At 43.5% G+C, this 23589-nt stretch overlaps 1 protein-coding gene across 2 annotated transcripts in view; it reads left to right on the top strand.

The window, feature by feature from the left end:
* Positions 1-16790: 16790 nt before the first annotated feature.
* LOC129862180 (inactive serine protease PAMR1-like) overlaps positions 16791-23589 on the top strand; it is a 59737-nt gene continuing 52938 nt past the window's right edge. For both annotated transcript variants that reach the window (XM_055933582.1, XM_055933581.1), the window contains exon 1: positions 16791-16999. In XM_055933582.1, the coding sequence (XP_055789557.1) occupies positions 16837-16999 (163 nt within the window). In that variant the 5' untranslated portion in view covers positions 16791-16836. The remainder of the gene's footprint in view (positions 17000-23589) is intronic.

Here is a 23589-nt window from a genome sequence, read left to right as displayed (position 1 = left end):
TCGCCCTTGTTAGCATCCAAAAGTGGAGGTCGCGTCAGTCTCTCTTTCCATTTCCCCTAAAAACCAGAACATCTGGTTGCTGGGTACTCAGCAGAGGTTAGTACTCAGATCCAGACTCAGTGCAGAGAAAAAAACTGACTTCGTATACGTGGCGTAGCCAGAAAAAGATATCGAAACAAACAATTATTAAACTATAACTGCAATAGAGATTGCTGGGAAATGGGAAAATGATGGGTGTGGGTTTTCCAGCTAGACCATGCTGGTCAGACCAGCTTGACCATGCTGGACTAGCATAGACCAGCGTAGCCAAGTCCGACTTCGTGAATCAGAATTTACACCTGTTGCACCAACCAAATATACTACTGGTCATAGCTAAGTCCAGCGTAAGCAATGTGCGTTCATGAGATTTGAAACTTCATAATGAAGGTTGCTAGGCAAGTGCCTATTGCTAAGATTTTACCATCCTCGTGGCAGTTCTAAACTTTGGGAGGCATGTTACATTGCCCATCACTTCGCAAAGCCCACCACTTTGCACGTACGTTTTCTTAACCAGAATTGAATGGATTCATTTAAGAATTACTCTGGGAATGAATAGTACTGAATTATGAAAATATTGGAATAAAGCAGGCTAATGCCATTTAAAGTGGAACTGACAGTGTTTAAGAAACATGAAATCTTATTAAAATATGTTCATATACACCCCCAGGAAGAATATGAGAGAATACAATAAAAATAAATACATTCTGACAAGCGAGCACTTAGATATGGTAATTTTCACATTGTCATAAATTCATAGAATGTTTGGGAATAACCTTTCTAGGACACTGTCACGTTCCTGACCGGTTTTCTGTTATTTTGTATGTGTTTGACGGTCAGGGCGTGAGTTTGGGTGGGTAGTCTATGTTATGTGTTTCTATGTTTGTTAAAGGGTGACCTGATATGGCTCTCAATTAGAGGCAGGTGGTTTGCATTTCCTCTGATTGAGAGCCATATTAAGGTAGGTGTTTTCACATTGATTGTTGTGGGTGGTTGTCTCCTGTGTCTGTGTTTGTCGCACCATACGGGACTGTTTCAGTTTGTTTGTCAGTTCGTTCGTTTATGTAGTCTGTACCTGTCTTTATGCGTTCTTCGTGTTTATGTAAGTTCGTTAAGTTCAGGTCTGTCTACATCGTTTATTTGTTTTGTAGTTTATCAAGTGTATTTCGTTTCGTCTTCGTTTTGTTTAATAAATCATTATGTCGGAAAACTATCTCGCTGCGTATTGGTCCTCAGATCCTTCTCGCCTCTCCTCGTCCGAGGAGGAGGAAGAGGTAGACTGCCGTTACAGACATGCGTTCCGCTAGCGGAACCCCCCCCCCCCCCCAACATTCTGCTGAAAAGGCAGCTCGCGAAAAAAAAAAAATATTTTTTAGAAATATTTAACTTTCACACATTAAAAAGTCCAATACAGCAAATGAAAGATAAACATCTTGTTAATATACCCATCGTGCCCGATTTTTAAATGTTTTACAGCGAAAACACAACATATATTTATGTTAGCTCACCACCAAATTCAAAAAACACAGCCATTTTTGCCAGCCAAAGATAGCTTTCACAAAACCCAGAAATAGAGATAAAATTAATCACTAACCTTTGAACATCTTCATTAGATGACATTCATATGACATCATGTTACACAATACATTTATGTTTTGTTCGATAATGTGCATATTTATATCCACAAATCTCGGTTTACATTGGCGCCATGTTCAGAAAGGCCTCAAATATCCGGAGTAATTGCAGAGAGCCACGTCATATAACAGAAATACTCATCATAAACTTTGATGAAAGATACATGTTTTACATATAATTAAAGATACACTGGTTCTTAATGCAACCGCTGTGTCGGAGTTTTAAAAAACTTTAGTAAAAAGCACACCATGCAATAATCTGAGAATGGTGTTTTTGTAGTCGTTTTAGGATAATTGCCAAAAATAACTTAGAGTTAGTCACATTCTGATTTTTTTAAGCATGTACGTATTGAGAAAAAGCACATAAAAGGTATTTTTTCATTTTAATTAGCTATCCATAATTTTTCCTTGACTGAAGTATAAAGCTCTACGTCCATGTGAGAAAAACACATTATTACACTTTCCATCCACCAGATGGGACTGATTTGAGAAAAGTACCTACTTTGCCAAAACCCCATTTGTTTAATAAATAAATAAAAACAGTAATAGTCACTACACTTTCCAAACCACAAAGGCTGGATTAAAATGTTTTCTAAAAAGGAATTTATAAAACTGTTAAGAACAAATTCTTATTTACAATGACTGCCTACCCCGGCCAAACCCTAACGATTCTGGGCCAATTGTGCGGCACCTTATGGGACTCCCAATCATGGCTGGTTGTGATACAGCCTGGATTCAAACCAGGGTCTGTAGTGACACCTCTAGCACTGAGACAATGCCTTAGACCGCTGCGCCACTCGGGAGGAACCAAAAGGTTGGTGGTGGGCTTCTGGAAGGACTGACTGATTGATGTCGAAGGTGAGTTTACCTAGACATAGTAGTAGTAGGTTTTATTGTCAAGTTTGCTGTCATAAACTTAATTATACACCAATTTACAATCACAGATAATAGTGAACTAGTAAAATTCTACACTAGCATAAAAGTTGTAAACCAATTCAATGTAACTTTGGTGACTATGTAAGTACTTTTTAAACCTCCGGCTTTAGGCTGGATGTGTCACTGTGTAGTCCATACATGTATCATCTATGAGGATAATTATTGTTTGACCTCATTTAGCCATTGTTAGGTTCTAAATGAACCCTCGTGAAACTCACAGATGATTAGTAAAGCTCAAATCAAGTCTACTCACCCAAAGGATCGAACAGCTGAACAGACAAAGACACTATGCCACCAGCACAAGTATATATACCCCCATTTGGGTGAGTATCCTCCTTCTCTCTAACTTTATTGCCAGGCAGGAAGTTAAGTGATAAGGACAATAAACTGGTCCTTCTCCCTTAATGTGACCTGACCTGACCTAGGCCCCTATTCTTCACTAAACTACATCTCTCCATCCTTATCAGTGCCTGCAACCATGTGATTGCCCTTCCTTTACTCAATACATTCCAAGCTTAATTGCCTCCACAATATACATTCCTCCTACAGATAACCATTAACTTCTGGTTTAGAAACCAGATTATGGCACTCAATATTTCAAGTTTAGGAGTCAGAACCCATCACCATGAAATTCCTAGTTTAAAAAGGGGCTACCTTCTGAAAGCTGTGTAATTTAATACATTTTGACATTGTGGGCCAGCCCCCCAGCAACTTGAGTTTCATCCAATGAGCTTCAGCCCCACATCATTTGAGTAACAGTTATCAAGATGCACACACAGCGGAGAGATAGAAAGCAATGACATCCTGCATATATCTGAACTGATATGACATAATACACAATTTTAGGGGACACGTTTAAGCTCTTGGGTGCTACTTTCAGAACTACTGGCAAAAAAGTATGCAAATCTAAATGAGAATCTCTTTAATATAATATAGTTTATCATAAGCAATATATACAAAACAACAATAACACAAAGACAAGGTTTGGAAAATACAGGATTACTTGGGTAGACATTTACCTGACATTTTTGTCATTTAGCAGGCGCTTGTATCCAGAGTGACTTACAGGAGCATTTAGGTTGAACTGCTTTGCTCAAGGGCTCATAGATTTTCACCTTGTCGGCGCAGGGATTTGAACCTGTTACCTTTCTGTTACTGGAACAATGCTCTAACTGCTAGGCTACCTTAATTTGCTACGCTGTGTTAATTGGTATGTGCATTGATCAGTTTAGTGATGTATGGGATTGGAGAGTTCTGATAGCGGCCTGTCCGTGTTATGGGACTGTTCAGTTTGTGGCTGTTGCGGGTTATCAATCCAGAGATGTGCTGTCTGCATGGAGAAAGCCAGTTTACAAACTGGGAGCTATGCAGGTACTTAACTTCTAAGATAGGGGGCAGCATTTTCACGTTAGGATGAAAAGCATACACAAATTCAACTGCCAGCTACTCATCCCCAGAAGATAAGATATGCATATTGTTAGTAGATTTGGATAGAAAACACTCTGAAGTTTCTAAAACTGTTTGAATCATGTCTGTGAGTATAACAAAAAACTTATTTAGCAGGCGAAACCCCGAGGACAAACCATTCAGAGTTTTCTTTTTTGAGGTCAGTCTCTTTTCAATGGATGTTCATTGGGAATACAGATTTCTAATTGACCTTCTTGCAGTTCCTACCGCTTCCACTGGATGTCAACAGTCTTTAGAAATTGTGTGAGTGTTTTTCCTTTGTGTAATGAAGAAGTACGACCATTTTGCGCACAACTGGCCCAGCGTTTCTCTCCCTCTGAAAACAAAAATAAAAGTTTTGGCCTTTACAAATATTGTTTTGGCCTTTTTTCAGATTACAATCGCTCACTATCATTTTTTTGAAAATGAAATAACCTCCAAAATATCATTATATATTATCAAGTTGATGGCACAGTCATATAGCCTGGGACCTACATAAAGCTGAGTGACTCACTCACGGCTTTGGATCAAGCCGTGCTCCTAGACCTTAGTGCTGCTTTTGATACCATTGATCACCACATTCTTTTGGAGAGATTGGAAACCCAAATTGGTCTACACGGACAAGTTCTGGCCTGGTTTAGATCTTATCTGTCGGAAAGATATCAGTTTGTCTCTGAATGGTCTGTCCTCTGACAAATCAACTGTACATTTCGGTGTTCCTCAAGGTTCCGTTTTAGGACCACTATTGTTTTCACTATATATTTTACCTCTTGGGGATGTCATTCGAAAACATAATGTTAACTTTCACTGCTATGCGGATGACACACAGCTGTACATTTCAATGAAACATGGTGAAGCCCCAAAATTGCCCTCGCTAGAAGCCTGTGTTTCAGACATAAGGAAGTGGATGGCTGAAAACGTTCTACTTTTAAACTCGGACAAAACAGAGATGCTTTTTCTAGGTCCCAAGAAACAAAGAGATCTTCTGTTGAATCTGACAATTCATCTTGATGGTTGTAAAGTCGTCTCAAATAAAACTGTGAAGGACCTTGGCGTTACTCTGGACCCTGATCTCGCTTATGACGAACATATGAAGACTGTTTCAAGGACAGCTTTTTTTCCATCTACGTAATTGTGCAAAAACAGAAACTTTGTCCAAAAATGATGCAGAAAAATTAATACATGCTATTGTTACTTCTAGGTTAGACTACTGCAATGCGCTACTTTCCGGCTAAAGCACTAAATAAACTTCAGTTAGTGCTAAATACGGCTGCTAGAATCCCGATTGGAACCCAAAAATTAGATCATATTACTCCAGTGCTAGCCTCCCTACACTGGCTTCCTGTTAAGGCAAGGGCTGATTTCAAGGTTTTACTGAACACCTACAAAGCCTTACATGGGCTTGGGCTTACTCCTACCTATCTTTCCAATTTGGTCCTGCCGTACATACCTACACGTACGTTACGGTCACAAGACGCAGGCCTCCTAATTGTCCCTAGGATTTCTAAGCAAACAGCTGGAGGCAGGGCTTTCTCCTATAGAGCTCAATTTTTATGGAATGGTTTGCCTACCCATGTGAGAGACGCAGACTCGGTCTCAACCTTTAAGTCTTTATTGAAGACTCATCTCTTCAGTAGGTCCTATGATTGAGTGCAGTCTGGCCCAGGAGTGTGAAGGTGAACGGAAAGGCACTGGAGCAACGAACCGCCCTTGCTGTTTCTGCCTGGCCGGTTCCCCTCTCTCCACTGGGATTCTCTGTCTCTAATCCTATTACAGGGGCTAAGTCACTGGCTTACTGGTGCTCTTCCATGCCATCCCTAGGAGGGGTGCGTCACTTGAGTGGGTTGAGTCACTGACGTGGTCTTCCTGTCTGGGTTGGCGCCCCCCCCCTTGGATTGTGCCATGGCGGAGATTCAAGATATCCCTCCAGTGGTTTGGGGCTATGCTTCGGCAAAGTGGGTGGGGTTATAGCCTGCTTGTTTGGCCCTGTCCGGGGATATCATCGGATGGGGCCACAGTGTCTCCTGACCCCTCCTGTCTCAGCCTCCAGTATTTATGCTGCAGAGTTTATGTGTCGGGGGGCTAGGGTCAGTCTGTTATATCTGAAGTATTTCTCCTGTTTTATCCGGTGTCCTGTGAATTTAAGCATGCTTTCTCTAATTCTCTTTCTCTCTCAGAGGACCTGAGCCCTAGGACAATGCCTCAGGACTACCTGGCATGCTGACTCCTTGCTGTCCCCAGTCCACCTGGCCGTGCTGCTGCTCCAGTTTCAACTGTTCTGCCTGCGGCTTTGGAACTCTGACCTGTTCACCGAACGTGCTACCTGTCCCAGACCTGCTGTTTTCAACTCTAGAGACAGCAGGAGCGGCAGGAGCGGTACTCTCAATGATCGGCTATGAAAAGCCAACTGACATTTACTCCTGAGCTGCTGACCTGTTGCACCCTCGACAACCACTGTGATTATTATTATTTGACCATGCTGGTAATTTCTGAACATTTGAACATCTTGGCCATGTTCTGTTATAATCACCACAGCCAGAAGAGGACTGGCCACCCCTCATAGCCTTGTTCCTCTCTAGATTTCTTCCTAGGTTTTGGCCTTTCTAGGGAGTTTTCCTAGCCACTGTGGTTTTACACCTGCATTGCTTGCTGTTTGGGGTTTTAAGCTGGGTTTCTGTACAGCACTTTGAGATATCAGCTAATGTAAGACGGGCTATATAAATACATTTGATTTGATCATGTTGTGGGGTGCTTTGCTGCAGGAGGGACTGGTGCACTTCACAAAATAGATGGCGTCATGAGTCAGGACAATTATATGGATATATTGAAGCAACATCTCAAGCTGTAATCCTTCGCAGAGGAATGGCCTCGGGGTATCTTGTTGCCATACACATAATTGTCAACAGAAACTGGGTACCCGATTTTGTCTTCGGTAACGGTCCAACACAATCAACCACCACATGTTCGAATGGTTCACCTATGACAGGTATTGGACAAAGAGGAGCGGGAGAAATGACCTGATTTGGTTTTCCGGTTATCTGACATGTGTGGCATGTCCGACAGAACTGAGCCACATCTTGTTTTAAACCCGGCCAAAAGAAATGGCGACGGATCCGATCATAAGTTTTTGTGATTCCTAAATGACCGGACCACTGGTGATCATGAGCAAGGGATAACACATTTTGGCGAAAGGCTGTAGGAATCACTATTTGGTAAACAGCATTCCAGTCTCCACCCGCGTCAACATGGGACGTCCATTTACGCATGAGGAGATTACCATCAATGAAGTACGCCACGTTCTTCTTCTTTACCTCTTCCAATGAGACAACACTAGAAAAGCATTTAGCAAGCTTGATGTCAACCTTTTGGTTAGCAATAAGCTGCTCACAAGTGACTGGTAACTGTATTGCATCAGCAATAAGTTCAACATTCTTCGCTTCTTTCCTGGGCTGTTTGTCAGAGGTGATCAGCTTCCCCAGAGGTAGCACACAACCCATCCTCTTGATCAAACTCTTTGAACAGAACAGTGTTCGACAAATCTATCACATCACTCTCTTGTCGTGCCTGAGCACGAGTGACAGCACAAGCAGGGAACACATGTGGATAACTCTGTGCCAGCTCATCGGAGATAGAGTGGTCACTTTTATCCAATACTTCCAATACGGGTACTACCTTTCCTCCGGCAATATCGTTACCCATTATAAAGGTCACACCTTTTACTGGCAACATAGGACGTACCCCCACTCTGAATATTCCACTGATTAACTCAGTGTACCTTCACAAAGTGCAATGGCACAAAACCCATTTCAATACCCTGAACTAACACACTGGAACCACAGTATGTATCGTCGGATAAGGGCAACACATCAGACAATATAAATGACTGCGCCGCACCAGTATCTCTAAGGATTTTAACCGGACGCTGAGACGCTTCGTCATTCGCTAGGGACACAAACCCCTCAAATGAACGGTTCATAACTACGGTCGGGGACTGGGTCTTTTAAACTGCATTTACCCTGAGGCACCTGTTTCGTTTCAGACCTCACAACCGTACCAATTAGACCAACACCTGTTGGTGGCTTGGCACGAAGAGGCATCCCTTGTTTACGTTTTAGCAGGAAGCAATCATTAATCATATGCCCCACCTTATGACAATAGAAACAGGGACGCTCATTTTTCTGGCGTGCTTGATATACTGCTGGCCGACTAGGGCTATAAGTAGGCAATTCAGTAGCTCTACTCTCAGTATGAGCCGAAAACACACTCTTGTGCATCAACACAAACTCGTCTGCCAACACAGACGCTTCTGACAAGGATGATACTTTCTGTTCGTTTAGGTAAACTACAATGCGTTCGGGTAAGCAATTTTTTAACTCTTCCAACAAGATTAACTCCCGGAGAGAGTTGAAATCAGTTACCTTACTAGCAGCATGCCATTTATCAAACAAATTTCCCTTGTCTCTAGCAAATTCCACATAAGTCTTACTAGAAGACTTCTTATGAGACCTAAATCTCTGTCGGTATGCCTCAGGCACAAGCTCATATGCACGAAGAACAGTAGCTTTGACCACCTCATAATTCAAACTGTCTTCCAGAGGTAGCGCTGACAAAACCTCTTGGTCTTTACCAGTTAATTTACACTGAAGTAATAGGCACCATACCTCTTCAGGCCATTTCAATGCTACGGCTATACGTTCAAATACACAAAAATAGGAGTCAACCTCTGACTCTCTGAACAAAGGTACTAAGGCAATCTGCCTACTAATGTCAAAAGTGTTGGAAGCTACAGCTGGTGAGGATGCATCACTAACAGGCACAGCAGGAACGAAGGCTAGCCTCGCTGTCTCTGCCTCCAGCTCCATCTGGCACATTTTGAACTCCATCTGACGTTGTTCTTTATCTGCCTCAATTTTACACATCTCCAACTGCCGCTGTTCTCGCCTTTCCTCCAAATCTAACTGTCCTCGTTTTACACATCTCCAACTGGAGAGCCTCCCGCCTAATTTGGGCTCTCTCTTCCGCTCCAGTTGGAACTGTATGGAACGGACATCCCGCCTGGCATCACCGGTTGACTGTGGAGAGAGTGGATCAAAACGGGGCAATGTGGCTGGAGCTTTAGCCTCGCCCTCAGACACCACTGGGCTTAAAGGAGCAGCAACATCCCCTACAGGGGTAGTAGGCTCAGGCAGCCGGGGCAGTAATACAAGCACCTGCTCTTCCAACAAAACATTCAACACTAGTTGTTTAACCTCCGCTTTAACTAAACTCGGTGGATTCGATACCGAATAATGGTCAGCCAAGGTCATTAAATCTACTCTACGACATCTATCAAAAAACTCCCACAAAGGGTTATCCAAAAAGGACTTCAAATCAAAAGTAGCCATCTTGAACTACCACACCAGAACCAACAAAATAGCAAACACTAATGCTACTTAAACTATGACGCTCGACACTGAACTAGACCACTAAAACAATCTGCACAAGCGACATGGGTGTCAGTAAAGACAGATTCCGGATGAGCCCCCACTAATGTTACGAATCCCTTTGGCCCGACAGTCGAGGGGTGATGGTAATGGGACCTGTAACATAACTCATGCAAATTATAATAGTGAAATATGGAACAGTGAAAAACGAAATAACCACGACTACTAAGAACTACCGTCAAACACTCAAGGTTAATTTATAAAACACACGGTAATGGGGGGAGCAGGAAAAGGGGCTGAGCTGGACCCAAGGAATGAAACAATAATAATCCAAAAACACCCCTAAGATAGACTAGCCTATTGCAACAACCACTAACTAACTAACCAATAAATACAGGGGGTGGTCCGCCCAGTTCTAACTAGTGTTTTTAACAACGGTTACCTACGGGTAATGTATGCCCATGGGCGACTTGTCTGGTTACCCCCTTTTCCCACCATTAAACAAACACTCAAACACTATAACCAAAACAATACTCACAGGTGGGGACAAAGTGACATGTAGATGCAAAACAAACAAGAGATCTACAGACATATGACATTGACAGAGAGATTAACCTGGGGAGAAAACAACTTACAGGGGTTTTAAACCAAGGGAAAGGGACTGTGATTGGGTAAGGGAAAAGGAGCAGGTGTCTTCCGATTAGCGACTGATTGATGACTGATTGGGGAATGATGATTGTCACCTGTGAGTAGGGGAGAAGGAGAGAAAAGAAATACACACAGGATCCACTGTTCCACTGGATATCATAAGGTGACTGCACCAATTTGTAAGTCGCTCTGGATAAGAGCGTCTGCTAAATGACTTAAATGTAAATGTAAATGTAATACACACAGAACACTTGTATCCGTAACAACATCAGTCAGGAAGTTAAAGCTTGGTTGCAAATGTGTCTTCCAAATGAACAATGACCCCAAGCATACTTCCAAAGTTGTGGCAAAATGGCTTAAGGACAACAATGTCAAGGTATTGGAGTGGCCATCGCAAAGCCCTGACCTCATACCTATAGAAGATTTGTGGGCAGAACTGAAATAGCGTGTGCGAGCATGGAGGCCTACAAACCTGACACAGTTACACCAGCTCTGTCAGGAGGAATGGGCCAAAATTCACCCTTGTGGGAAGCTTGTGGAAGACTACCCGAAATGTTTGACCCAAGTTAAACAATTTAAAGGCAATGCTACCAAATACTAATTGAGTTTATGTAAACTTCTGACCCACTGGGAATGTGAAAGAAATAAAATATGAAATAAATCATTCTCTCTACTACTATTCTGACATTTCACATTCTTAAAATAAAGTGGTGGTCCTAACTGACCTAAGACAGGGGATTTTTACTAGGATTAAATGTCAGGAATTGTAAAAAACTGAGTTTAAATGTATTTGGCTAAGGTGTATGTAAACTTCCGACTTTAACTGTATGTGGTATTGGTGGAGTAGTTGCCTGAGGGAACATGGTCTGTGAATGTATTGTAATACTTTTTTAAACTGCTTAAACCTGTCTAGGATCAGCGTGGCGCTAGCGGCACACCCCCCCCCCCCACTGAAAAACCAGTGCCGCGAAATTCAAAAAAAATATATTTTTAAAATATTTAACTTTCACACATTAAAGTCCAATACAGCTAATGAAAGACACAGATCTTGTGAATCCAGTCAACATTTCCGATTTTTAAAATGTTTTACAGGGAAGACACAATATGTAAAGATGTACATCTATTACCTAAAAACACATTAGCATAATCCACCATCTTTTATTTGTCCACCAACACCAGTAGCTATCACCAATTCGGCTAAACTAAGATATTTATAGCCCCTAACCAACAAAAAAACTCATTAGATGACAGTCTGATAACATATTTATGGTATGGGATAGGTTTTGTTAGAAAAAAAGTGCATATTTCAGGTAGATGGCATAGTTTACAATTGCACCCACCATCACAAATGGACTAGAATAATTACAATGAGCAACGTGTTTACCTAACTACTAATCATCAAACATTTCGTAAAAATACACAGCATACACGAATCGAAAGACACAGATCCTGTGAATACAGACAATATTTCAGATTTTCTAAGTGTCTTACAGCGAAAACACAATAAATCGTTATATTAGCTTAGCACATAGCAATTAGCAGCCCAGCATTGATTCTAGCCAAAGTGAGCGATAAAAGTCAACATCGCCAAAAGATATTAATTTTTTCACTAACCTTCTCAGAATTCTTCCGATGACACTCCTGTAACATCACATTACAACATGCATATACAGTTTGATCGAAAATGTTTATATTTAGCCACCAAAATCATGGTTAGACAATGTGAAATGTAGACAAGCTGGTAAAGAAAAAGTCCTTGCGCCACTTAGACAGTGATCTACTCTTATACATAAATACTCATAAACGTGACTAAAAAATATAGGGTGGACAGGGATTGATAGACAATTTAATTCTTAATACAATTGCGTTATTACATTTTTTTATTTATCCTTACTTTTCAATACAGTTTGCGCCAAGCGAAGCTACGTCAAAAAACATGGCGTCCTAAGCCACTAAAATGTTTCGACAGAAACACGATTTATCATAATAAAAATGTCCTACCTTGAGCTGTTCTTCCATCAGTATCTTGGGCAAAGGATCCTTTCTTGGGAGAAATCGTCTTTTGGTGGAAAGCTGTCCTCTTGCCATGTGGAAATGTCAACTGCGTTCGGGATGAACTGAAAAGCGTGCCCAACTTTTCACATCGTTGCAAAAATAAATGTCCCAAAATCGCACTAAACGGATATAAATTGCTATAAAACGCTTTAAATTAACTACCTTATGATGTTTTTAACTCCTATAACGAGTGAAAAGATGACCGGAGAAATATAACAGGCTAAACTAACGCTTGGAACAGGTGCGCGCCGGTGTCCTCTAGGCTCATGACGCAGCTCCCAAAGAATGACTAGCTTCAGGGTTTTTTCATTTGTAGGGCCTGTGAACGCGCAATCGACCCCGTTGGAATCGTCATCACGTAAAGGCATCCAGGGGAAGACGTAAGAAGTGTTCTTTATAGTCATAGCAACGACAGTGCCCTTTTAACTGACTTCAGAAGAGTGGCCAACATTTCTCAAATCTGACTCCATGTCAGGGAAATTGCTGTAGAATGGGCTCTGTTCCACTTAAAGACAAAATTTCAACTCCTATAGAAACTATAGACTGTTTTCTATCCAATAATAATAATAATATGCATATTGTACGATCAAGGATTTTGTGGGAAGCCGTTTAAAAAATTAGCCAAATTAGCATAAATAGTCTAAACAGCGCCCCCATCCCCAACAGGATAAACTACCTTATTTGGCTGGACTCCAGGCAGAGTAGCTGCTGCCTTGGCAAATACAAATACAAATACTCCACACACAGAAACTCATACAAGGCCCTCCCTCACCCTCCCTTTGGTAAATCAGACCGTAACTCTATCCTCCTACTTCCTGCTTACAAGGAAAAACTCTAACAGGAAGTACCAGTGATGCGCTCAATACAGAAGTTGTCCAATGAAGTGGATGCTAAGCTACAGGACTATTTTGCTAGCACAGACTGGAATATGTTTTAGGATTCATCCGATAACACTGAAGAGTTTACCTCGTCAGTCACCAGCTTCATTAATAAGTGCATCGACGATGTCATCCCCACAGTGACCGTAGTTAAATATCCCAACCAGACACCATGGATTACAGGCAACATCCGTACTGAACTAAAGGCTAGAGCTGCCGCTTTCAAGGAGTTGGACTGTAATCTGCATGCTTATAAGAAATCCCGTTACGACCTCCGACGAGCAATCAAACAGGCAAAGTGTCAATACAGGACTAGATCAAATCCTACTACGCCGGTTCTGACGCTCAATGGATGTGCCAGGGCTTGCAAACTGTCATGAATTGCAAGGGGAACCCAGCCAGGAGCTGTCAAGCATCGCACGCCTTGCAGATGAGCTAAATGCCTTCTACGCTTGCTTTGAGGCAAGCAACACTGAACTATGTATAAGAGCAACATCTGTTCCCGATGACATTCACAAGGCCGTGGGGTTAGGGTTAGGATACCAGGATGCGTACCAGGATGCGTACTTAGAGCATGCACTGTCCAGCTGTAAGTGTCTTCACTGACATTTTCAGCCTATCCCTGACTCGGTCTGTAATACCAACTTGTTTCAAGCAGACCACCATAGTCCCCTCACCCAAGAACGCCAAGGTAACCTGCCTAAATGACTATCGCCCTGGAGCACTCACATCTATAGCCATGAAATGCTTTAAAAGGCTGGTTATTGCACATATTAACTCAATCATCCCAGACACCCTGGACCCACTCCTATTTGCATACCGCCCAAACATATTCATACATGATACAATCTCTATTGTTTATCTGCTCTCATCCACCTGGACAAAAGTAATACTTATGTAAGAATGCTATTCATTGACTACAGCTCAGCACTCAACACCATAGTCACCGAGCTCAGGACCCTGGGACTAAAAACCTCCCTCTGCAACTGGATCCTGGAGTGTAGGCAACAACACATATGCCACGCTGACCATCAACACGGGAGCCCCTCAGGGGCCCCTGAGGGGTGTGTGCTTAGTCCCCTCTTGTTGTACTCCCTGTTCACCCACAACTGCGTGGGCGTGCACGACTTCAATACCATCATGAAGTTTGCTGATGACACGACGGTGGTGAGACTGTTCACCGATGACGATGAGGCAACCTATAGGGAGGAGGTCAGAGACCTGGAAGTGTGGTGTCAGGACAGCTACCTCTCCCTCAATGTCAGCAAGACAAAGGAGCTGATCGTGGACTACATGAAATGGAGGTGTGAACACGCCCCCATCCACATCGATGGGGCTGTAGTGGAGTGGGTTGAGTGCTTCAAGTTAATCAGTGTCCTCATCGCTAAGGAATTAACATGGTCCACACGCAGCCACACAGTGGTGAAGAGGTCTTGCCAGCACTTCTTCACCCTCAGGAGGTTGAAAAGATCCTAACAAAGTTTAACAGCTACACCATTGAGAGCCCAGTACATCACTGGGCCTGAGCTCTCTGCCATTCAGGACTACTATAAGGTCACTCACTCACTCACTCACTCACTCACTCACTCACTCACTCACTCACTCACTCACTCACTCACTCTCACACGCTGCTGCTATGGTCTATTATCTATCCTGTTGGTTAGTCACTTTAGCCATACCTATAAGTACACTACCGTATAAGTACCCTACCGTTTGTGGTCACTTAGAAATGCCATTGTTTTTGAAAGAAAAGCAAATTTTTTTGTACATTAAAATAATATAAAATTGATCGGAAATACAGTGTAGACATTGTTAATGTTGTTAATGACTATTGTAGCTTGAAACGGCAGATTTTTTATGGAATATCTACATAGGCGTACAGAGGTCCATTTTCAGCAACCATCACTCCTGTGTTCCAATGGCACGTTGTGTTAACTCATCCAAGTTTATCATTTTAAAAGGCTAATTGATCATTAGAAAACCCTTTTGTAATTATGTTAGCACAGCTGAAAACTGTTGTTCTGATTAAAGAAGCAATAAAACTGGCCTTCTTTAGACTAGTTGAGTATCTGGATCATCAGCATTTGTGGGTTCGATTACAGGCTCAAAATGGCCAGAAACAAAGAACTTTCTTCTGAAACTCATCAGTCTATTCTTGTTCTGAGAAATGAAGGCTATTCCATGCGAGAAATTGCCAAGAAACTGAAGATCTCGTGCAAAGCTGTGTACTACTCCCTTCACAGAACAGCACAAACTGGTTCAGCCAGAATAGAAAGAGGAATGTGAGGTCCCGGTGCACAACTGAGCAAGAGGACAAGTACATTAGAGTGTCTAGTTTAAGAAACAGACACCTCACAAGTCCTCAAACTTGCAGCTTCATTAAATAGTACCCACAAAACACCAGTCGCAACGTCAACAGTGAGGAAGCTACTCCGGGATGCTGGCCTTCTAGGCAGAGTTGCAAAGAAGAAAATAAAAGATGCTGGAGGAGTGCTTGACACCATTTTGCAACGCTATGCCATACCCTGTGGATGGCACTTAATTGGAGCCAATTTCCTCCTACAAGAGGACAATGACCCAAAGCACAGCTGGGGAGCAGGTAGCCTAGTGGTTAGAGCGTTGGATTAGTAACTGGAAGGTTGCAAGGTCAAATCCCCAAGGTAAAAATCTGTTGTTCAGCCCCTGAACAAGTTCCTATGCTGTTCTTAACTGACTTGCCTAGTTAAATAAATAGAAACTATGCAAGAACTATTTAGGAAAGAGCAGTCAGCTGGTATTCAATCTAATGGAGTGGCTGGCACAGTCACCGGATCTCAATTCTATTGAGCAGTTGTGGGAGCAGCTTGACCCTATGTTAAGTAAGAAGTGCCTATCAAGCCAATCTAAATTGTGGGAGGTGCTTCAAGAAGCATGGGTTGAAATCTCTTCAGATTACCTCAACAAATTGACAGCTAGAATGCCAAAGGTTTTCAAGGCTGTAATTGCTGCAAATGGAGGATTCTTTGATGAAAGCAAAGTTTGAAGGACACAATTCATATTTCAATTAAAAATCATTATTTATAACCTTGTCAACATCTCGACTGTATTTCATATTCATTTTGAAACTAATGTATGTTTTCATGTAAAACAAGGACATTTCTAAGTGACCCCAAACTTTTGAACTGTAGTGTACATAACTACCTCAATTTCTTCGTACCCGTTCACATCGACTCAGTACTGGTACTCCCTGTATATAGCCATGTTATTTTTACTGATTATTGTTATTCACTGTGTATTTATTTTTGGAATAGGACCAGTAAGTAAGCATTTCACTGTTAGTCTATACTTGTTGTTTTACGAAGTATGTGACAAGTAACATTTTATTTTATTTTCCTGGACCAGACACTCACCTTAATACACCTCTTAGTGTTAGTTATCTTTCTGAAAAGAGAGTGTGTGTGTGTGTGTGTGTTTGTATACAGCTGAGCGAGAGCATAATGGGTTAAAACAGCCTATGGTTTAATTTAAGAGCAGTGACATGGTCTGAAGAGAGGAGCAGGGCTGTTGGAAGCCCTTCCTGACTGGAGCTCCTTACCAGGCTGGGCTGTAACCTGAAGCAAAGGGGGGAGGGAGAGAGAGAGAGAGAGAGAGTGGAAACGAGAGAGGGGGAAGAAACAAAGTCAGAGAGTGAGGGAAGGAAAGAGAGAGGGAGGGAGAAAGAGAAAGCAACAGAGGGAGAGAGAAAGAGTGTGATGTCAAACCAGCTGAGCTCAGAAAGTAAACAGAGCTTCAGACTGCAGCATGCTTTCTGCGGTATGGGGACTGCAGCTGGGGGAAAGCCATGGGGGGACCCCTACGCTCCCTCACACCGGCACCCACCACTCCCCCGGGACTCATGGATCTTCCCTCTTCATCACCCTCTTCATCCTCATCTCCTTGTACCAGGGGCTAGCATGGCCCTACGGTAAGAACCCCTGCAAGATCAGATATGTCTCTCTCTGTCTCTCCACCCTTCCTCCTGTCTTTATCTCTCCTTCTCTCTGTCTCTTAAAGGGCAGAAAGGCTTTCCGAGTGCCTTGTGAAAGAAGAGCCATACAGTGAGATGTTAAGTAGAAGCTTTTGTAGAGGGAGGAAACAGAGTTTGTTGTTGGTTTGACTTAAAGAACCTGCTGTGGGATCCTGCTTTGGGATCCTGTATGAGTCAACCTCTTGGTGTTTTAACTTGTTATTGTCCACTTAAGAGTCATCACGCTCTTTCTTTCCTCACCCTTTACTTATTGTGCAACATGATTTCACATCTGCTGAGCACTTTAAATTATTTAATTTCAACTGACCATCTCTTATCTGAGATATGTGCTGGATCCCAAACAAAGCCACACATTCCTTGTAAATAGATGGAGCTGTTCCGAGCCTGCTTATCATCCTGTTAAAAATTTGGCAGTCTGTGTCTATTGACAGAGTGTTGTGGATGAGGTCTGCTCAGAAGCATCTGTCTATTGGCCCTCGTGACCATTTGAACCACTGCAGGGTGTGTATCATATTGGAGTGAATAATGCAGTCTCTGCTGATGTGTCTACCATACAGTGTCTCTCAAAACTTTCCAGTGAACTACACAGAGACTTACTAACTATAACTAACACCTTCAGGTGTTATGGCAGTACAATAAAGCCTAATGTTAAACGTTTTATGGGGTAGACTACAACCGTTTTAAACGCCTGTAATGAAGATACCTCCCTTCGGCGATGAGAGATGTGCCAGAGTTTACTACTTACCTGATATTAAACAGCAATTACAGCAGTGAGGCTGACTCAGGCTATTTATTTACCAGTCACTTCAAATTCCTTATACAATCAGTTAATGAAGGATGAAATCGGGTTGAGCAAAACAGCAATCACTATGGAACTGTGCCTAGAGGGAAGGTTGTGGGTTTGATGGTTTTTCTTAAAGAGCAGAAGTGATTACACACTGGAGCCAAGTATTTGGGGTGAGGGCAGTGCAAGAGAGGAAACTTAAGAGAGCGAGAGACAAAGAGAGAGACAAAGTGAGACAGGGGGGCAGGAGAAAGATATAAAAACAAAGACAAAGACAGATAAATCTTGTGAGAATCCTTAAGTCAGCAACAGGCTGCAGGCTGCCTGGACATTCTTTCCTGTTGAATGTGGGGTTCTCCCTCCACTGTGCTTCCAAAGGACCTCTGTACTTCTTACACATGTTCTACTCTCCAGTCAGTCAATGACAGCTTATTTGGCTAAGATCCCCAGGAAGCTGGTTTAGACTAATGGGTAGTTAGCAGTCGTAAATAGAGACCAAGGTCACTGGCAGATGGAAGAGAGAGAGAAGGGAGAGGGATAAAAGGGGAAAGAAGAGGGGAGAAATAAGAGGGAATAGGGGAGAGAAGAAAAAAGGGGAAAGGGTGAGGGGTGAGGGGAAAGGGCAGAGTGGAGGTGGGAGAGGTGAGAGGAGAAGAGTGTCAATTTGGCATAAATGGGTCGGGAGACAGGCGCAGGAATGCATAATAGTTTTTTTTATTAAGCCCAAATGACGGCATGCCGTTTAAAGGCACGGGGGCGAAGACCAAACAAACACGTGACAAAACACAGGGTAGAAACCCAAACAAAAGAGCGAGGAGTACGTCGAATAAATAGCACATGCGCACAATGATTAACACACGGGACGAGATCCTTAATCATCTGCGCAATCCACAATGGCACGAAAGCCAAAACACACAGCACAGGTACTCACACGCACCATGGACATTGTAACAATAATCGACCGCACAATGGAAACCAAAGGGCACACTTATACAAGTACTAATCACTGGGAATAGGGGACAAGTGTGCGTAATGAAAGTTCTGAAGGGATCCGTGACAAAGAGAGAGTGATGGGAGAAGGATATGGAGAGTCTGCCTGAAAGATTAGTGGAATCTGTGTGGGTAGCTGGACAGGTAGGATGACTGACAGTGAAGGTGAACAGGTGGTCACGTGTCAGGTGACAGAGGAATAGATGAGACTGAGGCAGGAATTCCTTTAACCATCAAGTGGTATATTTACTGAGTAGTCTGTGCTGCATAACAAAGGAAACAAATAACATGTATCCAATCAAATTCATAATCACAAAGATCAAATCATAACAATCATTCATTATTAACATAATTAAGGAATTCAACAATCCAGTTCATTTAGAAGTCAATTGTAATCACCCGTGAGTCATTTAGGCTCTTAACTATTCATAAATCATGAAAGAATACAAACAGTGAATGGTCATTCAATCTATAATCCCCTTTAGTCTGATATCAAAGTCGATCAGGTAGCAAACAATGACGTTTCTCATTTCACCCTTTCAATTGTCTTCATGTGTACATGTAATTAATTTAATTACATATTAACCATATCGATTGCATAAATGACCTATGAGGATCCGTAGGGCCGCGATCATTGACAATTCACATTACACCATATGTTTGAAGCTTGCGCTGTAAGCCGCGCTCCGCGGTAATAACTATAAACAATAACTGATGGCCCACTCTCCCGATCGCAACAGATAGTTCCGATGAAAGGTAACAGAGTTGGTGGACTTACGTGGATTCATGGACGCACAGAACTTCTGGAGCAGATGGAGTTAACTTCTCTAGGATAGGGGGCAGCAAATTCACAATTGGATAAATAGCATGCCCAATTTCAACTTCCTTCTACTCATCCCCGGAATATAAGATACGCATGTTATTACTAGATTTGGATAGAAAACACTCTGAAGTTTCTAAAACTGCTTGAATCATGTCTGTAAGTATAACAGAACTTATGTAGCAGGCAAAACCACGAGGACTAACCATTAATTCTTATATTTTTTTTAAGTCACTGTCTGTTCAATGAGTTTTCATTGGAATACTGGATTTCTAATCCGCTTCCACTGGATGTCACCACTCTTTGGAAATAGGTTGAGGTTATTCCTTTGTGCAATGAAGAAGTGAGGCCACCTGGAAACAGCGTAACGTCATGTGTACTGTTTGAGAGTTGCGCAAGACTAGAAAAGTAGCGTTAGTTTGTTGTCCTCCTGTATTGAAAACAGATAGACCCGTCTTCAATTTGATCGATTATTAACGTTTACAAATACCTTAAGTTGTATTACAAAAGTAGTTTGAAATGTTTTGGCAAAGTTTAGAGGTAATTTTTGAGATATTTTGTAGTGACTTTGCGCAAATTGGAAGCTGTTTTTTTCTGGATCAACCGCGCCAGAACAAAAGGACCATTTGTGATGTTTATGGGACATATTGGAATGCCAACAAAATAATCTCGTCAAAGGTAAGGCATGATTTATATTTTATTTCTGCGTTTTGTGTCGTGCCTGCAGTGTTGAAATATGTTACACTCTCTTTGTTTACTGTTGTGCTATCATCAGATAATAGCATCTTATGCTTTCGCTGAAAAGCCTTTTTGAAATCTGACATGGTGGCTGGATTCACAACGAGTGTAGCTTTAATTTGGTATCTTACATGTGTGATTTAATGAAAGTTTGATTTTATATCACTTTTTTGAATTTGGCGCTCTACATTTTCCCTGGCTATTGGCCAAGTGGGACAGTAGTGTCCCACATATCCTAGAGAAGTTAAGGAAGAGAAAGCAGCGAGATCAGGCGATGGTGCTTTCCTCCTTTAATGTGGATGAGATCTGTCGGTCATTGCCACCTGACCTAATACAGCGCCCCTGGCCCAGCTGAGTAAGTGGCCATGAATTAAAGGATTATTCCACAACTCCATGGGCCTTTTCTACAGCCACCCTGGAAATTTGTTAAATTCCACACTCTTCAAAAAGGCTCATTGCTCCCCGTCCTCCGTCATCTCAGGGAGAGGAATTAGTCGAGCAACTGGCCGGATATATGTCCAGTTCTTTATCTGGATCTCCACTGATCTAACGCGACCATCGGTCCCAGGCATGGTCTTAGTGATATGTCCCACTGGCCAGGATGCTCGAGGCAACTGAGGGTCCACCATCATTACTACTTGGCCAGTTTCCAGGCTTTCCATTTCTCTCCGCCATTTCCCCCTGTGCTGTAGGCTTGGTAGGTAATCCCGAATGAATCGGGCCCAGAAATGGTCAGCCAAGACCTCGCTGTGTCGCCACCGGCGTCTGCCAACGAGGTTGGTATCAGCATACATGGCTTGAGGAAGTGACGCATCTCGCCGTCCCATCAAGGGCATATTCGGTGTAACCGGATCGGGGTCAGGGATGTCTGCAGAGAGATATCCCAAGGGTTTGTAGTTCAATATCCCTTTCACCTCTATCAGGACGGCCCGCAAGACAGTTTCAGTGACAGTTTGGTCCCCCAGCACGACTCGTAAGGCCGTCTTTACAGATTTGATCTCTCGCACCCATGTTCCTCCAAAATGAGGAGCTCCCAGAGGGTTAAATTTGAATAGGATTTGTTGGTCCATCAGCTGATCCTGGAGGCTGGGTTCCATGGCTTGGAAGGCTTCCTCCAACCTGGCTTCTCCTGCCTTGAAGTTTGTGCCTCTGTCAGCCAGGATCTTGTAGGGTTTCCCCCGTCGGGAGATAAACCGCCGTAGGGCCATGAGGAATGCTTCAGTATCCAAACTCTCCAGTAGGTCCAGGTGGGCACACCTAGTCGTCAAACACTTGAATAGAATGCCCCAGCGCTTTCCACTCAACGACCTAGCTTGATCGTCAAGGGGCCAAAGCAATCTACTCCTGTTGACCAGAAGGGTGGTTTGAGGAGGCACAAGCGAGCTGTCAAAATGGCAAGTCTGCCATTTTGGGCACAGTGGCTCCGGCCCGCCATCTCTGACATTCTACGCAGGCGTATTGGTGCTTACGAATGGCTCCTCGTCCTCCAAGTATCCAGTACTTCCGCCTCATCTCCCCATAGACCCTCTCTGGCCTTGGGTGGGGAAGCTTTTCATCATAACTCTTGATGAGGAGCCTGGTAAGAGGGTGTCTGGAGTCAAGGATAATTGGGTGGATAGCATCGGGGTCCAAAACTTCTGCTTGGCGCAGCCTCCCTCCGACTCTGATCACTCCAAGGATTTGATCATATTCTGGGGCGAGAGAGAAAAGACGGCTCTCCTTAGCAACTTCCCTACCAGCTTTCAGAGCTTTTAGCTCCTCAGGGAAGCTAACTGCTTGTGCATGCTGGAGGAGTAGTGTCTCTGCCGCGAGGGAGGTGGGTATAGAAGCCACCCCATCTGAGGTGGCACGCCTGGGAGCTGTCGGCCACTCGTTCTCTGGTTGGGACAAGAATGGTGGTCCCAAGCTCCAGCGATGGGGTTGAGCCAGTTGCTTAAGGGTTTTACCGCGAGTAACGTTATCAGCAGGATTGTTTATGCTATCAACATACCTCCAGTCCTGAACTTCTGTGAGGTCTGGGATTTCCGCAATGCGAGTTCCGACGAACACTTTATACCTGCAGGACTCCGATGTGAGCTAGGTCAATACAGTGGTCGAATCACTCCAGTTGATGAACCTTTGGATTGGCAAGGTGAGCTTGGCTCGCAAGGTAGAGGCCAACTGGGCTTCGGAAAGGGCAGCACTGAGTTCCAGCCTAGGCATTGACAACTCCTTCTTGGGTGCGACCTTGGACCTGGCCATGACAAAGGAGACATGGGTGTGTCCTGCCTTATCCTCCACTCTTAGAAAGGAAACCGCCCCATAAGCTCGCTCTGAAGCGTCACAGAACACATGCAGTTCCAGGCATGATCCCAGTTGGTCAGCACAGGGTGGTACATAACATGGCATTTGGACTTCAGAGAGCTCCGATAACTCTGTTTCCCAACAGATCCATCGTTCCACTAGGTCAGCCAGGTGGATCGGTTCATCCCAGTCCCTCTTGGTCTGCCACAGGTCCTGGACTAAGACTTTGGCACGGGTTGTGTATGGCAGGATATACCCAAGGGGATCGTATTGACTGGCCAGTGTCCAATAGATGGTGCGCAGAGTGGGGGTTTCGGTACTCAGGGCTGAGCGGTGCTTGTACCCAAGGGTATCTGGTATGCAGCTCCATCTCAGTCCTAGAGTGGGCTCTTGTGGGTTAGCACCAGACTGTGGTAGCCATAGTTCACTGCTACTGGACCTGGCTTGTGGCGGGAGGTGCTGGATAACCTCCGCGCTGTTACTCGCCCGCTGTCGGACCTCAAATCCCCCTTTGGACAGGAGATTCTGTACTTTATCAAGGAGTGCTTTGGCTTCAGCCGTGGATGGGATGCTCTGTAAGCAGTTGTCCACATAGAAGGCATTTTCCACTGAATCCCATACGTCTGCGTCACTGTCTGGGTGCTCCCGTGCGTGTCTCTGCAGAGCGTATATGGCACAGCAAGGACTGCAGGTGGCGCCAAATGAGAGTACTTGCCATTCAATAGATGGTGGGCTCTGCATCTCGTTCCATATCTCGCCATATGAACCGGAGCAGTGTGGTGTCGGAAGGCAGTAGACGAATCTGATGAAACATGGCTTTGATGTCTCCACTGATGGCTGTAGAGTGCTGCCGGAACCGGAGAAGGACACCGAGCAAGGAAGGACCTAAGGTTGGTCCGGGGAGTAGACAGT

The sequence above is a fragment of the Salvelinus fontinalis genome, chromosome 9, assembly GCF_029448725.1.
Source record: "Salvelinus fontinalis isolate EN_2023a chromosome 9, ASM2944872v1, whole genome shotgun sequence".
NCBI lineage: Eukaryota > Metazoa > Chordata > Actinopteri > Salmoniformes > Salmonidae > Salvelinus > Salvelinus fontinalis.
Note: the sequence above shows the minus strand (reverse complement) of the source record. Positions and strands in the feature narration are given on the sequence as shown.